Below are 18335 nucleotides of genomic sequence, written 5' to 3' on the forward strand. Positions count from 1 at the left end.
TCTTTATAAATACCAAATAATCATGAGTAATGATGAGAATATTTTATAGTTTCTGTTCGATTTTTGTTAGATTTATATCTCTCCATTCTCTTGTGAACTAGTGGGTTAAATACTGGTACTTACAGATCATGTCAAACTCCATGTTACGCATTGAAAAAGGTAATAATAGATTTATATCTGTACACGAGCATGATTTTTTTAGCCAATGAGATTTATATATTACCGGTTATATGGAAAGTTTAGTGACATTGACTAAATAAGACAAATGGAAATTTTAATTTACATGAGTAAACTTGCCAATAACTTTCAGCACTGTTGGCTGGTACTTTGTTTCTAAGACCTTGCATTTCAGAAAGTTCAAATTCTGAATAACTACTTAAAAAAACATATATATTTATATAAATATAATAGCTTAGCTTTCATGATCAGGTTAAGTTTTTGATTTTAAGAAGAAACAATTAATATACAGAAGTGATATATGGCCGAAGGGATTAATGTGTACGATTGGATTTAAATGCTAATAGCTTAAGATATTGTATCAAGTTGAATTCTGTGTTCATGTATATATAATATAATTTTGAGTTGTTGAGTATATCTTGAGTTTATGGCCAAAAGGGGATTTTTTTTTTCCGGAGCGGAGCTAGCGAAGCGAGCAAGGGACTAGATAATGCCAGCATCGAATACTGAAACTAAATTTACAAAATGTTTCATTTGTGAATTAATTTTTCACATAGGCCAGTATTCATGTTGGAATCAATTGTGTTGCATAGGCGGTGTTGCTTCTTGTCAGATGGATTCCCTATCCACTAAGACTAGATAGATAGCTCATTCTTCAGTCATGCTCGGTTTAGCCATCATTTACGGAAGAAGTAGAAGTAGTAGTAGAAGAAAAAATAGGTCGAGAGATTGGATACATGAGAGAGAAAGTTTTCGATATTCCTTCATTGTGGCAGAATAATATCAGAGAGTGAGGGCTAGAAGGTTGTCAAAAAGTAAGAAGGCTGGCTAAACTAATGAGCTTAAAGCCTTAAACCGTGCAAAGGGACTGTGCAATCACTCGTTTAGTCTGAATAGGGTGGTGAGAATGTTATTATTTGCAGCAACTGAAATTAGCTTTTCATTCCAGTTCTCTTTCTTCTTGTCTTCTTTGATTTAATTCTTAATCAGTCCCTTTAATCAAAATTCTAGTTTGGTGCGGCTTAGCAGTTTATGAGACAATGGTTAGTTGCAGTCTCAGTTGGCCTGCTGGTTGTAGAGAAATTGAATTCAGTATTTCTAAGAGAAGTATTAAATGAACTAATTTATAGGACAGCTTCAATAGAATAGTTGATGTGGCATGCAGTTTATATCATCATGATATCAGCTAGATTCAATATATATATATATATATATATAGTAATGTAAATTGGAGGCCCAGCTGATACCATGCTGCTGCAAAAATAATGCTACATGTTTCCCTAAAGTTGGTTATGCCAAACAAGACCTCTGTTGTTCGAGTTTAAGACAAAATAAATGAGTTTACAGCTAAAAAAAAAGACAAAATAAACTGAGAAAAGCACTTGACCAGTCCAAATGCTTTAGAATCAGATGAATTTACTATTCTTCATTGCTTTATTTGTAGCAAAATATAAATTACATACATACATACATACATACATACATTAGTTGAGGCGCAGAGAATGAGCTTGTCGTAATAAAAAGGCAAAATAAAACTTATTCGGTTAATAAAATAACCAAGCTCAAATTTTGTTAGTTTTAAGTCTCAGAGTTATTAGTAAACATGCCATGCTTAAACATTTATGGTTAATTTTGGCTCAAACTCAAACTCAAACAACCCCACAAGGAAGTGAATTAGTGATAATTTGATGCATGTTTCTTAGCCTTTTCTTAAATATATATTATTAACCAAAAAAACAATATTTATAAAGACATTAGAATACAAGTATTTTACTTTTGCTATATTTTTGTGAATTACGTCTTCTTTCTCCACAGCCAGCTGAAGCAAGTGCGTTGATACGAGATAATAATAATTCCTATCACCCACGCACACGTGTGCAACTACGGCCACCCAGGTGGGGCGTTGATTTCCGACAGGGCCTTTCCGTACCTCGCTCGTGTCACGAGCACGTGTCATCCCCCATTCGGGGCCCAGCGTACGCGCCCTGCCGGCGTTGCAAGAAATTCGCCAGTACAGTCCCTCGCTCGCTACCCTTCCCCTCCTCCTCCCTCTCGTCCACGAACGACGCCCCGCCGGCCCAATTCCTCTTCTCTCTCTCCATCTTTGTCTTCTAATTACCATTTCATTCATTTCCCTCTAATTATTCCCAATAACGAAAACAAGAAGCTTAAAGTAGTGGAAAAAAGTGGTAGTGAGAACTCCTTTGTTCTTATCACCCTCAAAGCCTTTCCCAATCGTCTCCAATCCTTCTTCTATGTGTAACCCCTCAATTTGCTCATAGAATTCTTGCTTTCTTTCCCAATTTGATTTATTCTTGTGTGGGGAGATGCCGTAGTATTTGGATACAGGGGAGCTGTTGTTATATTGGGAGGGTTTTAGGGTTTTTTGGGTGCTTAGGGTTGCCTTTCTTGTAAATATGATCAAGCAGATTCTGGGCAAGCTGCCACGCAAACCCTCCTCCAAATCCTCCGCCACCGCCGATTCCACCGACGGCGTCGTCTCCTCAGCGGGCCCCACCGCCGGCCGAACCCCGAATTTGAGCTCCGCTGCTGGCAGCAAAGCCGCCCAGGGCAAGAAGTCCTCCTCGGGACCCGCCGGCAGCAACGGATATGGCAATGCCGCGGCCTCCGCGATGCCGACGCCGGTGTACGAGCTGCTTCCCAGCTTCCGCGAGGTGCCCAGCTCCGAGAAGCCCAATTTGTTCTTGAAGAAGATGGCCTTGTGCTGCGTGGCGTTCGACTTTACCGACCCCGGCAAGAACCTCCGGGAGAAGGAGGTGAAGCGGCAGACGCTGCTGGAGCTCGTCGACTATGTGGCGACGGCCACCGGCAGGTTCAGCGAGGCCGCGATGCAGGAGTCGACGCGGATGGTGGCCGCGAACCTCTTCCGCACCTTACCCTCTTCCGGCTCCGACTCCACCTTCCGGGGGCTTCCCGAGGGGTTCGACGCCGAGGAGGAGGAGCCCGCCATGGAGCCCGCCTGGCCCCACCTCCAGGTTGTCTACGAGTTCCTGCTGCGGTTCATCGCGTCGCCGGAGACCGACGCCAAGCTGGCCAAGCGCTACATCGACCACTCCTTCGTCCTGCGGCTGCTCGACCTCTTCGACTCCGAGGACCAGCGGGAGCGGGAGTACCTGAAGACGATTCTCCACCGGGTGTACGGGAAGTTCATGGTTCACCGCCCCTTCATCCGGAAGGCCATCAACAACATCTTCTACCGGTTCATCTTCGAGACGGAGAAGCACAATGGGATCGCCGAGCTGCTGGAGATACTGGGAAGCATAATTAATGGGTTTGCGCTGCCGCTCAAGGAGGAGCATAAGCTGTTCCTTGTTCGTGCGCTCATCCCGCTTCACAAGCCCAAGTGTGTGACCCTGTACCACCAGCAGCTCTCCTACTGCATCACCCAGTTTGTGGAGAAGGACTTTAAGCTGGCGGATACTGTCATCAGGGGGCTCTTGAAGTACTGGCCAATCACCAATAGCTCCAAGGAAGTCATGTTTCTTGGGGAGCTGGAGGAGGTTCTGGAAGCCACGCAGGTCGCAGAGTTCCAGAGGTGTATGGTGCCCTTGTTCCGGCAGATTGGCCGCTGCCTGAATAGCTTGCACTTTCAGGTAGCCTGTTACATTATCGGTGCTAATTTTAGGTTTCATCGAGATATTTGTTTCGTTCCATGTTCTATCCTGCTTTACTAGTGGTCATTTGTTACATTCATGTCTGACATTTACTTGCTTCCGCTTAATGGCTAGTGCCGGTCAATAGCAGTTTTCTTTCATGTATTTATGGCCTAAGTCTTTGGCTTTGGTGCTAACCTTTTGTGGAGATATGAAGTGTTGTTTGGCCTTTCAGAGGTTGGTCACTTTTCCACTAATGAATGTCTCAAATGAAAGATCTCTTTTGAGCTATTTGTGACAATTGATCTTTTTATTAATGCAGTTTTGTCCAGGATACAAATTTGTACAAGGGCTGAATGGGGTTTTCTAGTTTATGCTTTACTCAAATAAACATGTAGAGGCAATTTTAGGATGATGATTAGAGGCCAGCTCTTGTTGAGTTGTGAGGAGATAATACGTAAGGCCAGCTCTCTTAGACAATCAAATATAAATCTGCAAGCATATTAGATCAAATAATGCATGCATAAATCTGTAGACAGCAATATGATCTACTCAAAGCCCTAAAAAAGCAGGGATAAATGGCATATTTATGAAATAAAAAAAGAAGAATAAGAAGAAGAAGAAGATGGAGAGACAGAAGAGAGGAATAAGTAGCAGAAAATAGAGAGAGGGAGGAAACAAGAGGGGGCCAAACCTGGCCTCAAATCTTCAATTCCATTCACAATGAAAAGAAAAAACAGATTACAAGTCTTTTCCTTGGCCCACTTTATAAAGACTCTCAAACTTGACCCACAAGTTAACGAATTTTAGTCCTTTACAAAAGTAGAAGCAAAACTTTCAAAAAGTTTCCAAAACGAACTAGGTATCGACTCCTAAAAGCCCACAGGTTTTGTAGTGCACTATTCATGCCACAGTGATGTGAATGGTACTGATCCCTTAACTTGTCTAAGTCTCCTAAATCCTGGACTTGATGATCTAATGATACAGTCTTGATTGGACATTATTGGATTTCAAAGGATCCTAATGATTTCAATTTAAATCCTATAATTAAAGAACTTTAAATCAGCAAACTTCAGGCTATTGAATATAATGCAATTCAGTCTTGCATCAGTATAAAAAAGTTTCAGAATTTTGTCCATGTTCCTATCCCGAGAAAAATCAAAATTTTGACTTCTTATTTGATATAACAAGTTTTTGGAAGGCATAACTTTTTCTCCATTACTATGTCTCAATGAGGTAGATTTACATGGAAGAACTTTGTGAGATCAACAAGTGATATGTCATGATATTTGTAAAATCATAATGTTTTAATGGTCGAAAGCTGGTAAGAAAGTTGCAGCTGTAAATTATTAATGCATTTATTCTAATTTTTTGTGTTTTCTATATAAGCATCTTAATTAATGATGTTGTATCCTTGAGTGAGTCTTTTAGTTGGATCTAGGGCCCATATTATTGCCTAGGGTTGCTATCGTCAAGCAGGAGAATGGTTAATAGAGAGATTGCTGGACAGTTCAAAATTTATGAATTGCTAACTTCACCTTGATTTCTTCTTTTGTTTCTTAACCCAGCTCTTCCTCTTTACTTTATATATATTATTCGTAATCACTTTTGCTTTGTTAAGGTTCCTTTTTCATCACTAATGTACTCTGCATGTTCATGTGCGACATCGTTTTGTTTCTTCTCCGATCTCATCAATCTAAGGTGGCACCAAAGTGGGAAAATAAGTAAAAAGGTGGATTGTGGATTTTCATTGTTTAACTAGGAGATCTCAGTAGCCTTTGAGAGTGTACCTTGTGAAAATAACGACTAATAAACATAATAAATAAATAAGCCTAAGCTAGTCAACTATTTGGATTCTGCTTCATCATTGGTTTATATTCAAAGGTAAGCATTCCAAAATACAAAGTGTTTTCAAATCAGTATTCACTAATTTCATCCTCATCATTTTTTTGTCGAACCCTCCAACCCATATGTGGGATCGCTTTACGCTGAAGTTTCAGTATAGCTTATGCTACACATGTCCAGATCATTTTGAATATCATACCATATATTGTAATCTTTCCTACTTTTCTGATTTGTTGATCTACAAGACTAGCCACCTAGTTTTACCAAATCCACCTAAACATCCTCACAGTTGCATGCCAAACAGGTGCCCTCAATATGTAGGAATAAGCTGCCTTCCTAGGATCTATTTTTTAACTAAAATCAAAATAATTCTGTATTTTCATTCTTGGAAATTTTAATAATTCTGAGGAGTCCTGGTTCATAGAATGCAATAAATATTATGATTTTCATAGTACATACCCCAAGCGCAAAGCCTTCTTCCAGTTGACGTCACTATTTTTGTGCTATTCTTTGAACCAGCCATTCTAGAATGGATACTAAATGCTCAAGTCTACGAACCGGACAAACATCCTTTTTGTTTCGGTAAGACTAATAGCACTATATCATATTGCTATGCGAAGTTCCTAATGATATAGTGCTATTTGTCTTACCAAATTGATTCAGTCTAGTATGTAAATTTACGAGCTTAGTTGTTGATGGCTATGTTACATGGACTCAGGTATGCATATTGGGTGTGGGTACGTGTCTAAGCGTCCAAGTGTCCCACCAGTGTACATGTTTAAGTGTCAGATTTGGCTAATTTGAAGGGTCTGGGTAACATATATTGCTGGATAAAGCCTGTGACAGTCTATGCATCGTGGTGCTTATTTATTTATTATGTGTCATGATAAGTTCTTCAATTAAATGAAACAAAAAAAAAAAATCTTAGCTTAGACATCTTCTAAGGATGTTGAATTAAACAAGATGTAGTCAAACAGAAAAAGTGCACCAATGCAAAACAATTTTCTTTCATGCAAGTTAAAATATCCCTTTTTTTTTAATAAATATGGTCAGTCTTTCATGTAACGGACTTCCATTACTTCCCTGTGGCATGAAAATGCCATGGTTGTTTTGAACTTATGTCATCACATCAAACATAGCGTGTACTAACTTTATCATTGCGGATTTTTTATCTAAATTTATATCTTATTTTCATCGCTTAAAAACACTTATGGCATCGTCAGCACTACAACCAAATATAATAGAATCAATAGTGTAAGTTCGAAATAAATCTAAGTTTTAAGGTACTTCGGGGTTATATTGCTTTTGTAATGGTCTTACTTCCATCTAGAAATTCTGCCGTCAAGTTTAGACTTGCAGCTCCTCTTATTTCACACTCGCAACACTACGATCAACAATGACGTCTGGAGGTGCCCATTTGTACTCTGATAAACATAGACTCAACCCTCCCTAAATTTTAAAAAGTCAAACAACAAGAGAAGTAGGGCAGGATTGCAACATGACGATATGAGGGATATAAAAAACCTTTATTCATGTATTTGAGGGCTTCCCTGATAATTGTTTCATTGCAATATTGTCTCGCACATGTCTATCTCTGCTCCTGTAGGGAGCTTCTTGTATATAAGACTCTAATGGCAAATAGATGAGATAATTATTTTGTTGCTAATGTTCCACTTATTTGTAGTGGCAAAAATATTTCCGCTCGATTGTTTAGCTGAATCAATGTCTAATGTTGGTAACCCTAGACATTCATGCATCCGGTAGTTATGGTAGCTTTTTGTGCTGCACAGCCTGTTTAAAACTCTACAAGCTTTTGATCTGTTCAGATACTGGCAATTTTGCTAGTGCATACTGATAGTTCAGTTCTGCCATAGCCTGTCATTATATCATTTTCTAGTCATTAGCCTCAAATTTTCTGTGTCAGTTTTGCAGATTTGCAATCAGAATGCACATGTTCTGTTATTGTAGTTTGCTTTGAGTGCGATCGATGTATGTTGAAGAAAATTTTTATAGTGCTATATAGAGTTCCAAGAAGTATTTGACAAGATCAGGTTGTAGTTTGAATATGGCAAATGACTAGAAGCACTAAGAAATTTGAATGGTATTTAGACATCATTGAGGCAAAAGATGGCAAGGTGAATACATAATATTTGAGGGAATAGGAAACGTATTTAATTCAAAAGTGATGTTGTACTATGGTTTCAAACTCTACATGGCATATCATCTGATTTGATGAATTGTGAGCATATATGTCGGAGAAGTTTTGCATCTTGTACTATTCCAATATGCGAATAATTTTAGGAGCATGTGATGAGCTTTGAATTCTTCTATTGGACTACATGCATATGTAAGCCAATGATGCATAGATGCACGTATCTCATTTTCCTTGAAAGCTGGAATTTTGAGTCCAACCGATCCTTGAAAGGGATCCCCGGACTATCATTGGATATGTGCCACACTCATGCTGGTGTTACTTGCCTAGATGCATGTGTAGGTTTAGCATGTCATAAAGGTAGTAAAACTAATCCATAATCTAGCAAAGATGCAAATACAATTCAAATTAGATCCATGAAGAATGAAGATTTTGAAGCATGTAGAAAAGAATAAGATTATGGGGGAGTGGTTCCATTCCAGAAGGTTGGATGAACAATTCTTGTCAATAAGCTCACTGCCATAAATCTAGTAGCTATTGCTCTTGCATCCAACTCCTTTTAATTGTTTTGACAGTTATTTCAAAGATCTTGCTCGTAGGCTCCTTTTGGCATCCAGCTAATTATATTAGCAATTATTTTCTAAAATCCATTTGGTTCAGCTCATGACCTTATTGTCTTGTTGTAGGCACCTAACTTGCTATTCTCAGACCCCTAAAAGAGCCCACCTCCCAACAACTAAACTCTTATAATACCAACTTCCAAAGTTAATTTGTATATTTAACTTAAGGATGGTGGTGGTTGATAAGGTTGGTGTGTTCAATAGATAATGCTTGCACCCCTTTTTAGACACTACCACATTATACAATTTTTCAGATTTTGTGTATGATCTACTTTTCAATACTTGAAAAGTATGGTAATTTAAGGACATTGAATGGTGAGTGAGCCCATAAATAGTTTTCTTTCTAATCCCTAATTGCCAACATATTAATATTTCTTAGCTTAGGGTTTATAAGGACATAAGTAAAGCTACTCTCTCATATTGTTCATGAATAAAGATCGGAAAGCTCGGCTCTTTCTTTATTATTCTCCCATTTATCCAAAAGTTGATATCAATCATATTGATGGGTGACCAACATAGTGACTAATTGAGATCTCGGTCTGTCTCAACTGAAATGGAATGTGGGAAAATTTGGAAAGTTCCAAGATTTTTTTAAGATCTCGATTAATATATTTGGACCAAATATCAAGATCTCAACCCGTTATGGTAAATCTAGAATTAATAAAGGGCATTGATTGTGGAATAATTGAAACATCTATTTAAATGCAAAGGCAGACAGGAAGTATTGGCCAAGATTTTCTATGTAATCATATCATTGAGGACCCGATACTGATGCAAAGCAAGATCTTGAATGAGATCTTGGCCACCTTGCCGAAAGATGAGATCTTGGCCGAGATGAAAACTATGCCAATGGCTCCCAACTTTTGGAGGGTTATTCAACTTTCTTTAGATAATCTATGCAATATTGGGCTATCCAATCTTGCAAGCATTTGCAGTTTGTACTTTAAAGACTCGTTCCATCTCTTAAAATACGACACAAAGTATAATGCTTTTGCATACTAACAATCCTTTTTCAGTAAAATATCTAGTTTATGTTACCTTCTGTGAAGAAGCATAGTCTATGAGCTAGGAACTGATGCCATATTGATAGTTTTTGCAAGAACTCTACCACCCTCCCAAACACGACAACCACCTTGTTGTAATTTTTTAGTGGTTGTATATAATGAAGTATTCTTGATAATTTTCAACTTCCCAAGGATCAATAACTTGTTTCATGCTTCACTAATTAGCAAGTCTCTTTTGGTATGAATTTTATCGTATCATGTGAGGGTGGTCATGAATAAGTTAGCAATTACCTATATGAAATGTGTCATCTTCTCCCAAAGTCTAGATAGAAGCACTCCATCCCTTTATCACTCTGCATCTAATTTCTCAAATTATGAGTCAACATTACATAACAAAATACCCTTAAACTATCACCAAGACTGGTAGTTGAGTTTAAAACCACTCACATTTCCTTATTCTAGTTGCTGATAATATATGCTTGACCCTTTATATTTAAGCCTAGGGTCGAAAGTTAGTCGGATAAAATCCAGCTTGATCCATATTCATATTCAAATTGGGTTAAATTTCTTGGACCTAGATAAGGTTTTGGATATAGAGATAGAGATTTTCTTCCTCACTAATATGGATTTAGATATAGAGATGCAAAATTTGTTGGATATAGATATAGATTCGGATACAAAGAAAATTTGATCAAATCTATATTAGTAAAACGATCTATGTATCTAGATTTTCACAATATAATTCATGCTTCCACATATATGCCTGCTGAAATTGTAGTCAATAAAAAAAATAGAACGCATTCGCTGTTCTCGTCTTTAATAATTTTACCATTATTGCTAGTTATCTTCAAACTTTGCTCAAAAAATCTTTTGTAGTTGAAGCTATGTTCAAAAGCCCGGTTGACTCGAGCAGTCAGCCTGTCTGACTTGTCACCTACTAACCTATGCACGATGGGTAGGATCTAAACCCAGAAAATCTGAAATCCTTTTTGACTTGTGACTCAGATTGAACGGGGTGGGTTTGGCTTCTATGGGTTGATTATGAAAAGAAGAAAAAGAAATGCTCCCACATTGCAAAACCATTCCTCCAACTACGGAGGTTGCCATGTTTTGGCGTGTCTCACAGTTGGATAATGCAAGAGGAAGCAACTTGTTGGGTCTCATTGCAAGATGCTAAATCTCATGGTAACTAAGAAAAGACAATCGGATCTCATAGGAATGGATGCGAGGTTGCTTGATCTCGCAGCAACATATCGTAATCCTGAAGGCGATGCTACTGGATCTCATGGCCTGGAGGTGGCATGACCTTGATCGTAGGGTATGTCGATCCTCTCCTTATGGTTTTAGGTGGTATGCCAGGAAGGGGGGGGGGGGGGGAGGATGAGGACTAGTGTGATGTCTAGACAAGAATGAAGAAGATAGGGTGTTTCAGGAGAGTGGAGAAAACACGCAGTGCATTCACTTTTTAGGTTGGCTCGTTGACCCATGGTCAAATCGGAATCCCTTGGCCTGGCTACCCAATAGTTTGCTCCAGCTCACTGGTTTTCAAGCATTGATTTAGAGCAATATCTGATTTATATCCATGTCCGTTTAGAACAGATATAGATATAATTAGACCAAGTATGAAAACAATTAAAATCTGATTTGTATCCATGACCAGTAAGAACAAGTACATATACATAGTTTAGTATCCATATCAAGATTCATATCTGCTGAATAAATATGGATATACTAATATAATATGGAAACATATATGGATATACTGATATCTTATCCATACCCAATCTTTTTTCAGTCATATGAGGTCTTTTTGTTTTTAATGCATTCTAATATCAAGTAACACATGATGCATGATGGGTCTACAGATTAGAGAGATAATACGAGGAAAGCAGTGAAGTGGGAATTCTTAAGAAGTGTTAAATGACTTAGCTATATTGGTATACTTGATATAAACATCATCCACCAGGTCAAACATAAAAGCTCATCATGATATTAAACTCCATGTAAAATTTGATTGCTGTGGTCCCCCCCCCCCCCCCCCCCCCCCCCCCCAACCCCCCCCAACACACACACACATGCACTTGAGAGGTGGAAAATAGGAAATGCCCTAACGGTAAGGCCCATTGTGTAGCTGCATTTCAAAAAACAAATATGAAGTCCATTTGTCAAGAAAAGGATATTGGGAATAAAATTAAAAATGAAGTTGCTTGTAGTCATGCTTTTGAGCATTTACATGATAATCAAGGTTGAAAGTACTGGTTTTAATTGCTGTGCTGATACCTTACCGGTGTGGTGCATGTGGTGCCGTACTAACACACAATATGCCTCTTACTACTAGTGTAGAACAAATGAGGGTACACATGATGGTACTGCACTAGAATGGGAGGTGTAATGATTTGATACTTCACTAAAATGTTTCTGTATGAGCCGATACAGGTTGGTACTTAAATTCTTGATTATGATATTAGAGATATTAGGTCTCAAAAATAATCTATCTAGGTATTGACCTAAAGATCATCATGACTCTTTGCTAACTTGTACAAAACAAAGATAAAGAGAAAAATTCCTTTCAAAACATGCCCATTCATTCTGGATCTCGGTTAGTCGCTTAAAACAAGCTTAGATTTGCTTGGATTTTTGGTTTTACTTTTCTTGTGGTAGCTTGTAACCACATTTAATCCACTATTTATTGGACACCAGGCATTTTCATTTGTTTATTTCTTTGAACTGACTTGAGCTCCATTATGTCCTTTCTCAATCATATATGTATAATAGCTTCAGATTGACTTAAAATTAAGTATACTGGTATTTTGTACCATGAATTTACAGAAACATACGTATGTAGATATGTATGTATATATTATTTACTTATTACACTTTAATTGTCCAAAAGATTATTATATCTCATTTTGCAGAATAACAGATGTCGAATTTGCACATTTTTCTCATATTTTTTAGGTCAAGTCATTATTTAATAAATGCATGCATTTATACAATGTTATATTTAATTTATTAAAAAAGATGTTAGTTTTGTGAAATGTCTTGTATCTAGTTGTTCATATTAGTCTAGCTTTTGTATGAGTGTTTTTTTTGAAGGCCTTAGCCCATTATGGTTTAAAATTATTATCTACTCTTAATCCTCTTAACTGAAGAAAAAGAAATTAAATTAGTTAAAAATTGATACTTTGTATCCTGTGTATTTAAATAAATAAAGAGATTATTGAAATATGAGTTTAAACACTAAACGTGAATTTAGAAAAAGCATCTATGGTTATTTGCAGCCAAAACTAGTTGAAACAGCTAGAACTGGTCGGCTTGGGCCGAAACTGACCGAAATCTGGTAGTGGGGGTTAGTTTCGCTTTGATCTTGGCCAAAAATTAAAACCTTGGTCTTGCGGCATAATAAAACCATATACCCTATGAATTGGCGTCGATCCATCTTCTTGCGGTATAATTTGCTAGAAGCTCAACACAATACATGGTCTTCAAATTTCACACCTTCTTCCTTCTCGTCAATAATTGCTGTGATCTCATTTGCTTTTCATATTGGCCTTTTTGAGCATTGATGTCCTATATCAAGAACTAAAGTGTATGTTGCCAAGTTCATGTTGATCAGGAGCTGATATTGTACATATATTATGTTGTGTAGTGTCAACACTTGGCATGCACTGTCATGGAATGCGCACAAGTCTATAAAAGGATCTGGTACACTAAAATTTGCTACTCTTTTTTTTTTCTTCCTTTAGCCATCTATAGAAGTCTACTTAAATTGTTGTATGCTTGTGTATAGGCTCTTTTAACAAAAAGCATGGTTTACAACTAGTCTACAGAAATCTAATAAACCATCTTTGATATCTGCGTTGATTGCAGCATGCATATTGTGCAGTTTTTGAGCAAGGTCTGAAAATCTGTTTTGGTGGTTTCAGTAGGTTCACGTCCATGTGTAGAAGTTTCACCTACAAAGGGCATAACAAAAAAATAGAATATTAAAATAAGTCAAGAAAAGTCAATATTCAACAAAGTATTTGTTATATCGGTTCCTTGTGTAGTTTTGATAGTTTTAGACTGAAATTAATATGGCATATAAATAGAATTCATAAAGCATGCTGGTGTTTTGTTATATAGATAAATACATTATTTGCCCTTTTAACTTCCACCATTTGATAAATCATTATATTTAGCAATTCTGATGTTTTTCGGTGCTCGATGCATTTAAATCTTTTTCTTCATGATTTGCTCAATCGAACACATAAATATATTGATTTTGAGCCCTTTTTTCCATATTTAAAATTAAGTGACTGTTTAGTTAATTGCATGTAGTTTGTACCCAAAAAAATTGCATGTAGTTACATAATGTTGTATTTATAGCAAAAGGCTATTCTGAAGGTTGATGTGTGCTTAGTTGTTCATGTTAATCCTTGTAGAATACTGAAATAAGGGTCTTTTCAGAGGCCTTGGCTGGTCAAGGATTATATTAACCATTCATTCCCTCTTTTAATTAAAGAAGAAAAAGCTTAAAATCAACATTATATAGCCTTTATACTTAAAGAAATAATCCTGATATGAGAGTGACTGTCAAAATAAAAATTAAAGAACATTTATAGATTTTGGACAATTTTTGCCAAAATTGGGCTAAAATCGATCTGTTTCAGCTAATAAGACTAAATAAAACTGCCAAAATTGACTGAGCCCAAAGTTGGGAATTGCTCTTGGTTTGGTCTTGAAGGAAACAAATTGGTTGCCTGAGTAATTTGTTGGAAACTGACTTTATATAACTAAGCTACATACTAATGATACAAAATAGGCTCAAAGTCGATGAGAAAACTGCACGGGAATGTGTAACTATGTGTATGCATTAGAACTATGTCTACAGACTATAATAATTCATTTTAATTGTTGTAAACACACTGCTGGTACTGTGGGAATTCAACTGAAAACTTGCTTTGAAGCTACCAAACATGGTTTGCAGGTGGTAGTGTGCAGGAATAATGTGACTGATGATACACATAGAGGCTCCATAGAAGGATGTTGATGATTCTTGAATGTTCAAGCACAATATAGTCCCCATTTATTGGAAATTTGTCTGTGCCTATTGTATACAGCTAATACGCTGGACAATAACTTTTAGAGATTAATATTATCTCAAAAAGTTAAAAATGTGCTCTTAGAACCTAACAATTTGAAGATGATTGATGGTTGATAGGACATTGTTTGCTACCTTATACCAGAAACTAGTGGTGTATCAAAGATTTCCTTAATAAGACTAATGTGTGGTGTTAATTTTTTTCTTAAACTTAACGTCTGGATATATCTACTTTAAAGCCATATCTACATATTATTCACCACATATCTAATTCTTTTCATGTGCGTGGCATCAGCATTAGCATTCTTGGATCAGTTACACGCATTTTGTGTGCCAAATAATCTGCAAATGGAATATGGAATACAATTTGGATGTCCCTTATTGATTTTTGAATTGTTAAATCTTATGTCAAAGATTTAAGATATAATGTTTAGTCTAAATCAATCATGCACACATGTACTCATGCATGTGCACACATACACACATGGGAAGACCTAATCCAGACATTTTGTTGTTTGATCATTGATGGATCAAAATCACCCATCAAGTACTCTTCCTCTTCGATCAGTCTCATGAATCTCACATAAAATGCTAGTGCTTGGAATATTAGGAAGATTCCTACCTTTTGGTCAAGATGTTTTTCATGGGAGTTGCTTTTTTAAGGTAGATGATATCTTTGGAGTATAACTCTTCAATGAATATTTGGATTGGAAGAGAAAGCTTACTATATTTGCTAGTGATTTATTCTCATTTCCTTTTACTTTTTGAGTGCTTTATAATGCACAATTCTTATATAATATTAGTAACCATGTCCATCTGCTGCTTTTCTCAGAAGTAACTTTGCCCCTCATTGATGAAGCTTCTTTTATTGTCACTGGTTCTTGATGTAGCAGTACATGTTAGTTGCTTTATCTCTTCTATTAATTTCCTGGCTCAGATGTTGCAGTTGCAGTTGGCTATTTATCCATCAAGTTGTGTACTTGTGTTGAATGTTTGTTGTTCCAGCATTCTCCAACAACAATTGGCAAAACAGAGATGTAAATAATTGCTCTCTCATGAAGCTTCAGAAGTATGACATTAAATCATGGTTTCAAAAGCCTGTGCTGTCAATTGGCATGTACAGTGCTAGGCTAGAATGAGCACATGATATGCATCAGCACGACACCTATTTAACCATTTTTTTAATATTTCTTTTTTGATTTTTTTGGCACAATGTGTCATGTGCCAGCACAGCACATGCACTGGCACCTCACCTGCTATTGGGGGTAAGAAATGTAATCATAGGACAGAGAGAAACTAAATTTAAGTGAACCAAGGCTTGCCCTAGTAGTTACACTCTACTTAGGCAACCAGAAGTTCTAGTTTTCAGTCTCGGATGGTCCATTTCCAAGCGTTTGAGCCTACGTAATTAAAATGGGGGGGGGTCTCCCTCTCTTTCTCTACAGGAAAAGAAACTAAATTTAGCAATGATCTATAACCCAGCTATGCATTCTCTATGAATTTGTAGTTCTTTTTGTAACATTTAGTTTGAAGAACTTATTTGCATAAAATGCTTTTGTTCTCTTAAACTGGCACTGAGTTGATGTGGGATCATTCAGGTAGCAGAGCGCACATTATTTCTTTGGAATAATGATCATGTAAGAAGCTTGATCACCCAAAACCGGAAGGTTATCCTGCCAATTATATTCCCGGCTCTGGAGAGGAACACCAGGGGACACTGGAACCAGGCTGTCCAGAGCCTGACCCTGAATGTGAGGAAGCTATTTTCAGATGCTGACCAGGAGCTATTTGAGGAATGTTTACTAAAATTCCAAGAAGATGAAGCCAAGGAAAGGGAGGTACAAAAGACGAGGGAATTAACTTGGAAGCGCTTGGAAGACGTTGCAGCATCCAAAGCTGTTAGTAATGAAGCCGTGCTTGTTTCTCGAATAGTCTCTTCCCTTAGCATGGCTTCTTCAAGCTCACGTGCTGCAGTCGGAACGTAAGAATGCTTGTTTTCACTCTTCTGATTCGGTACAGGGCAGTGCTGATCCTTGGTGGGCCGATTCTGCTGGTTTCTTATATGGCAGACAATCATGATATGAAGAAAAGCGTCTCCGGTTGTAATCATTTTGTTTATTATCCATCTTTTTAGGCCATGAAAAATGTGTGTATAATTAGAAATTGTTATAGAGATAGAACTTTCAGCGGATTCGGTATAATATTTTATTTGTTTTCAGACACCTGCGTTCGCGTTCTTTTGGTAGTTTTATTTTCTGTACTATTTTGCATCAATGTTGGGTTCATATTGTTCATCTTCTAGGCAAGTTATGATCTCAGGGTTCTCTACAATTCTTGATACAACATGGCTTGTTCGTTCTCCCTGGATTGTGGGGTAGCTGCTTTTTTTTTTTAAAATTTCTGGATCCTCTAGTTAAATATTCTCTAGGCATCCTCTTGTACCTATGGATTCTGATGTCAACACTCTTTGAACTAAATGTATGGCAGTGGATAGTCAATATTTAGAAAATTCTTATCTCATGCCTAAATACCTGTCCCTTGTTATTCTCAGAGGATGATAACAGGTACTCTTGGGATGGGATCAACCATTAAAGAAGGCTCATCTTTGGTCTGCTGCACCCGGTATGAGATCAGGATAGTGTGCCACCATGATCCAAAGATGTTTGCAGGAATTAGACTTCTTATGCAGTCCCAGGTACGAGGATTTTCAAGGGTGCATCCCTTTATATCAAGTTAGAGATAACCCACTCTATTGCCACCTTAGGTACGTTGCTCTTTGATAAATTTGTTCTACACACACAGAGAGAGAGAGAGAGAGTTATAAAGTTAACATTATATCTTCTGCGGAATTAAAGAAATCAGATGGTTTCTTCTCAATGCAATCCCACTCCTGCATCATGACAATGTCCACGAGAAATTAAATTGAGAACAAAGTTGAAATAATATTACATAATCTATCAAAATGTACACAAATTCATGGACCGTCTGAATTTAGCGCTCTTGGATGGTTGTCTTAGAAAATATCATCATGTCTCCCAAAGTCAAACGCGGCCATCCCTTGACTTAATTGACGAATCTGTCCATTTCCCTGCCGATAAGCCTCGATGGATGCCTAAGCACTTCGGGTGAAGATAAGTGTCACACTATTGACAAATAATGTCGCACACTGTAGTTTTTTCTTTTCTTTTTCCCCTTGCCCCACTGCAGCAGAAGTCACCAGAAATAAGAAATGGATTTCTTACCCTATGCTTACTTCCATATGATAGTTTCACAAGCACCTTCTTATAGGAGACTGCATGACTTTTTCCATGCACGCATAGACGACCAACCAACTTGACACTGTACCCGCACCCGGAGTAGAAAGCTAGCCAAGGAAACACAATATAATAGCCTCCCCTTTCTGCTCCATTTTTTTCCATCTACCATCTTCTTTTGCTTTTGTTTTGTATCAGAAAAAAGTTTTTTTTTTTTTTTTCAAAAAATAGTAGTTTCTCTGACTCGCACCATTTGTTTTGGATGATTGCCTCCATCTGTGAAGTTATCATTCCCATACAAAACTCATGCCCTTCCATTAGAAATATCAAACAAACAAAATGGCATTATTGCTGCCCTCCAAAGTTATGAAGGAACTCACAGTCATCATGATCTGCCAGCTCATGAGTCTCCGTTCAGGTTTATTTGGAGTGGAATAATATCTGTTATAATGGTAATTATCAACCATCACGGTAGAAGATGGCTAGGATTTCTCATCTGATTACTTTTTTATAATATAAAAACTTTTATTTGGTAAATAGTTAGGATTTCTCTCATTTCCATTTCTTAAACAGCATTCAACTAGAT

The 18335-nt window shown here is 37.3% G+C and overlaps 1 protein-coding gene across 4 annotated transcripts; it reads left to right on the plus strand.

Annotated features, from left to right (window-relative positions):
- Positions 1–2164: 2164 nt before the first annotated feature.
- LOC103711549 (serine/threonine protein phosphatase 2A 59 kDa regulatory subunit B' gamma isoform-like) lies at positions 2165–16713 on the plus strand. 4 transcript variants are annotated; one of them, XM_088706323.2, is made up of 3 exons: positions 2168–3791; positions 15433–15532; positions 16094–16257. In XM_088706323.2, the coding sequence occupies exons 1-3, from the start codon at positions 2595–2597 to the stop codon at positions 16123–16125; spliced, it is 1329 nt and encodes a 442-aa protein (XP_088562449.1). In that variant the 5' UTR covers positions 2168–2594; the 3' UTR covers positions 16126–16257. The 4 variants fall into 4 exon arrangements, with proteins under 4 accessions (XP_008795966.3, XP_088562449.1, XP_038971929.2 ...); XM_039116001.3 differs by lacking the exon at positions 15433–15532 and adding an exon at positions 13062–13117 and having other exon boundaries at positions 2169–3791; positions 16094–16713; XM_089926212.1 differs by lacking the exon at positions 16094–16257 and adding an exon at positions 13062–13117 and having other exon boundaries at positions 2169–3791; positions 15433–15448.
- Positions 16714–18335: the final 1622 nt, after the last annotated feature.

This window comes from Phoenix dactylifera, chromosome 11, assembly GCF_051530095.1.
Source record: "Phoenix dactylifera cultivar Ajwa chromosome 11, Ajwa_hap1_PhDact_Kaust_v1.1, whole genome shotgun sequence".
Lineage (NCBI taxonomy): Eukaryota > Viridiplantae > Streptophyta > Magnoliopsida > Arecales > Arecaceae > Phoenix > Phoenix dactylifera.

Bases quoted from the DNA above. Each gene is read 5' to 3' on its own strand.
- LOC103711549 (XM_008797744.6), top strand. From the start codon at position 2,595: ATGATCAAGCAGATTCTGGGCAAGCTGCCACGCAAACCCTCCTCCAAA. The intron at 3,792-16,093 runs GTAGCCTGTTAC...GGGATCATTCAG, and splicing joins TGAATAGCTTGCACTTTCAG to GTAGCAGAGCGCACATTATT.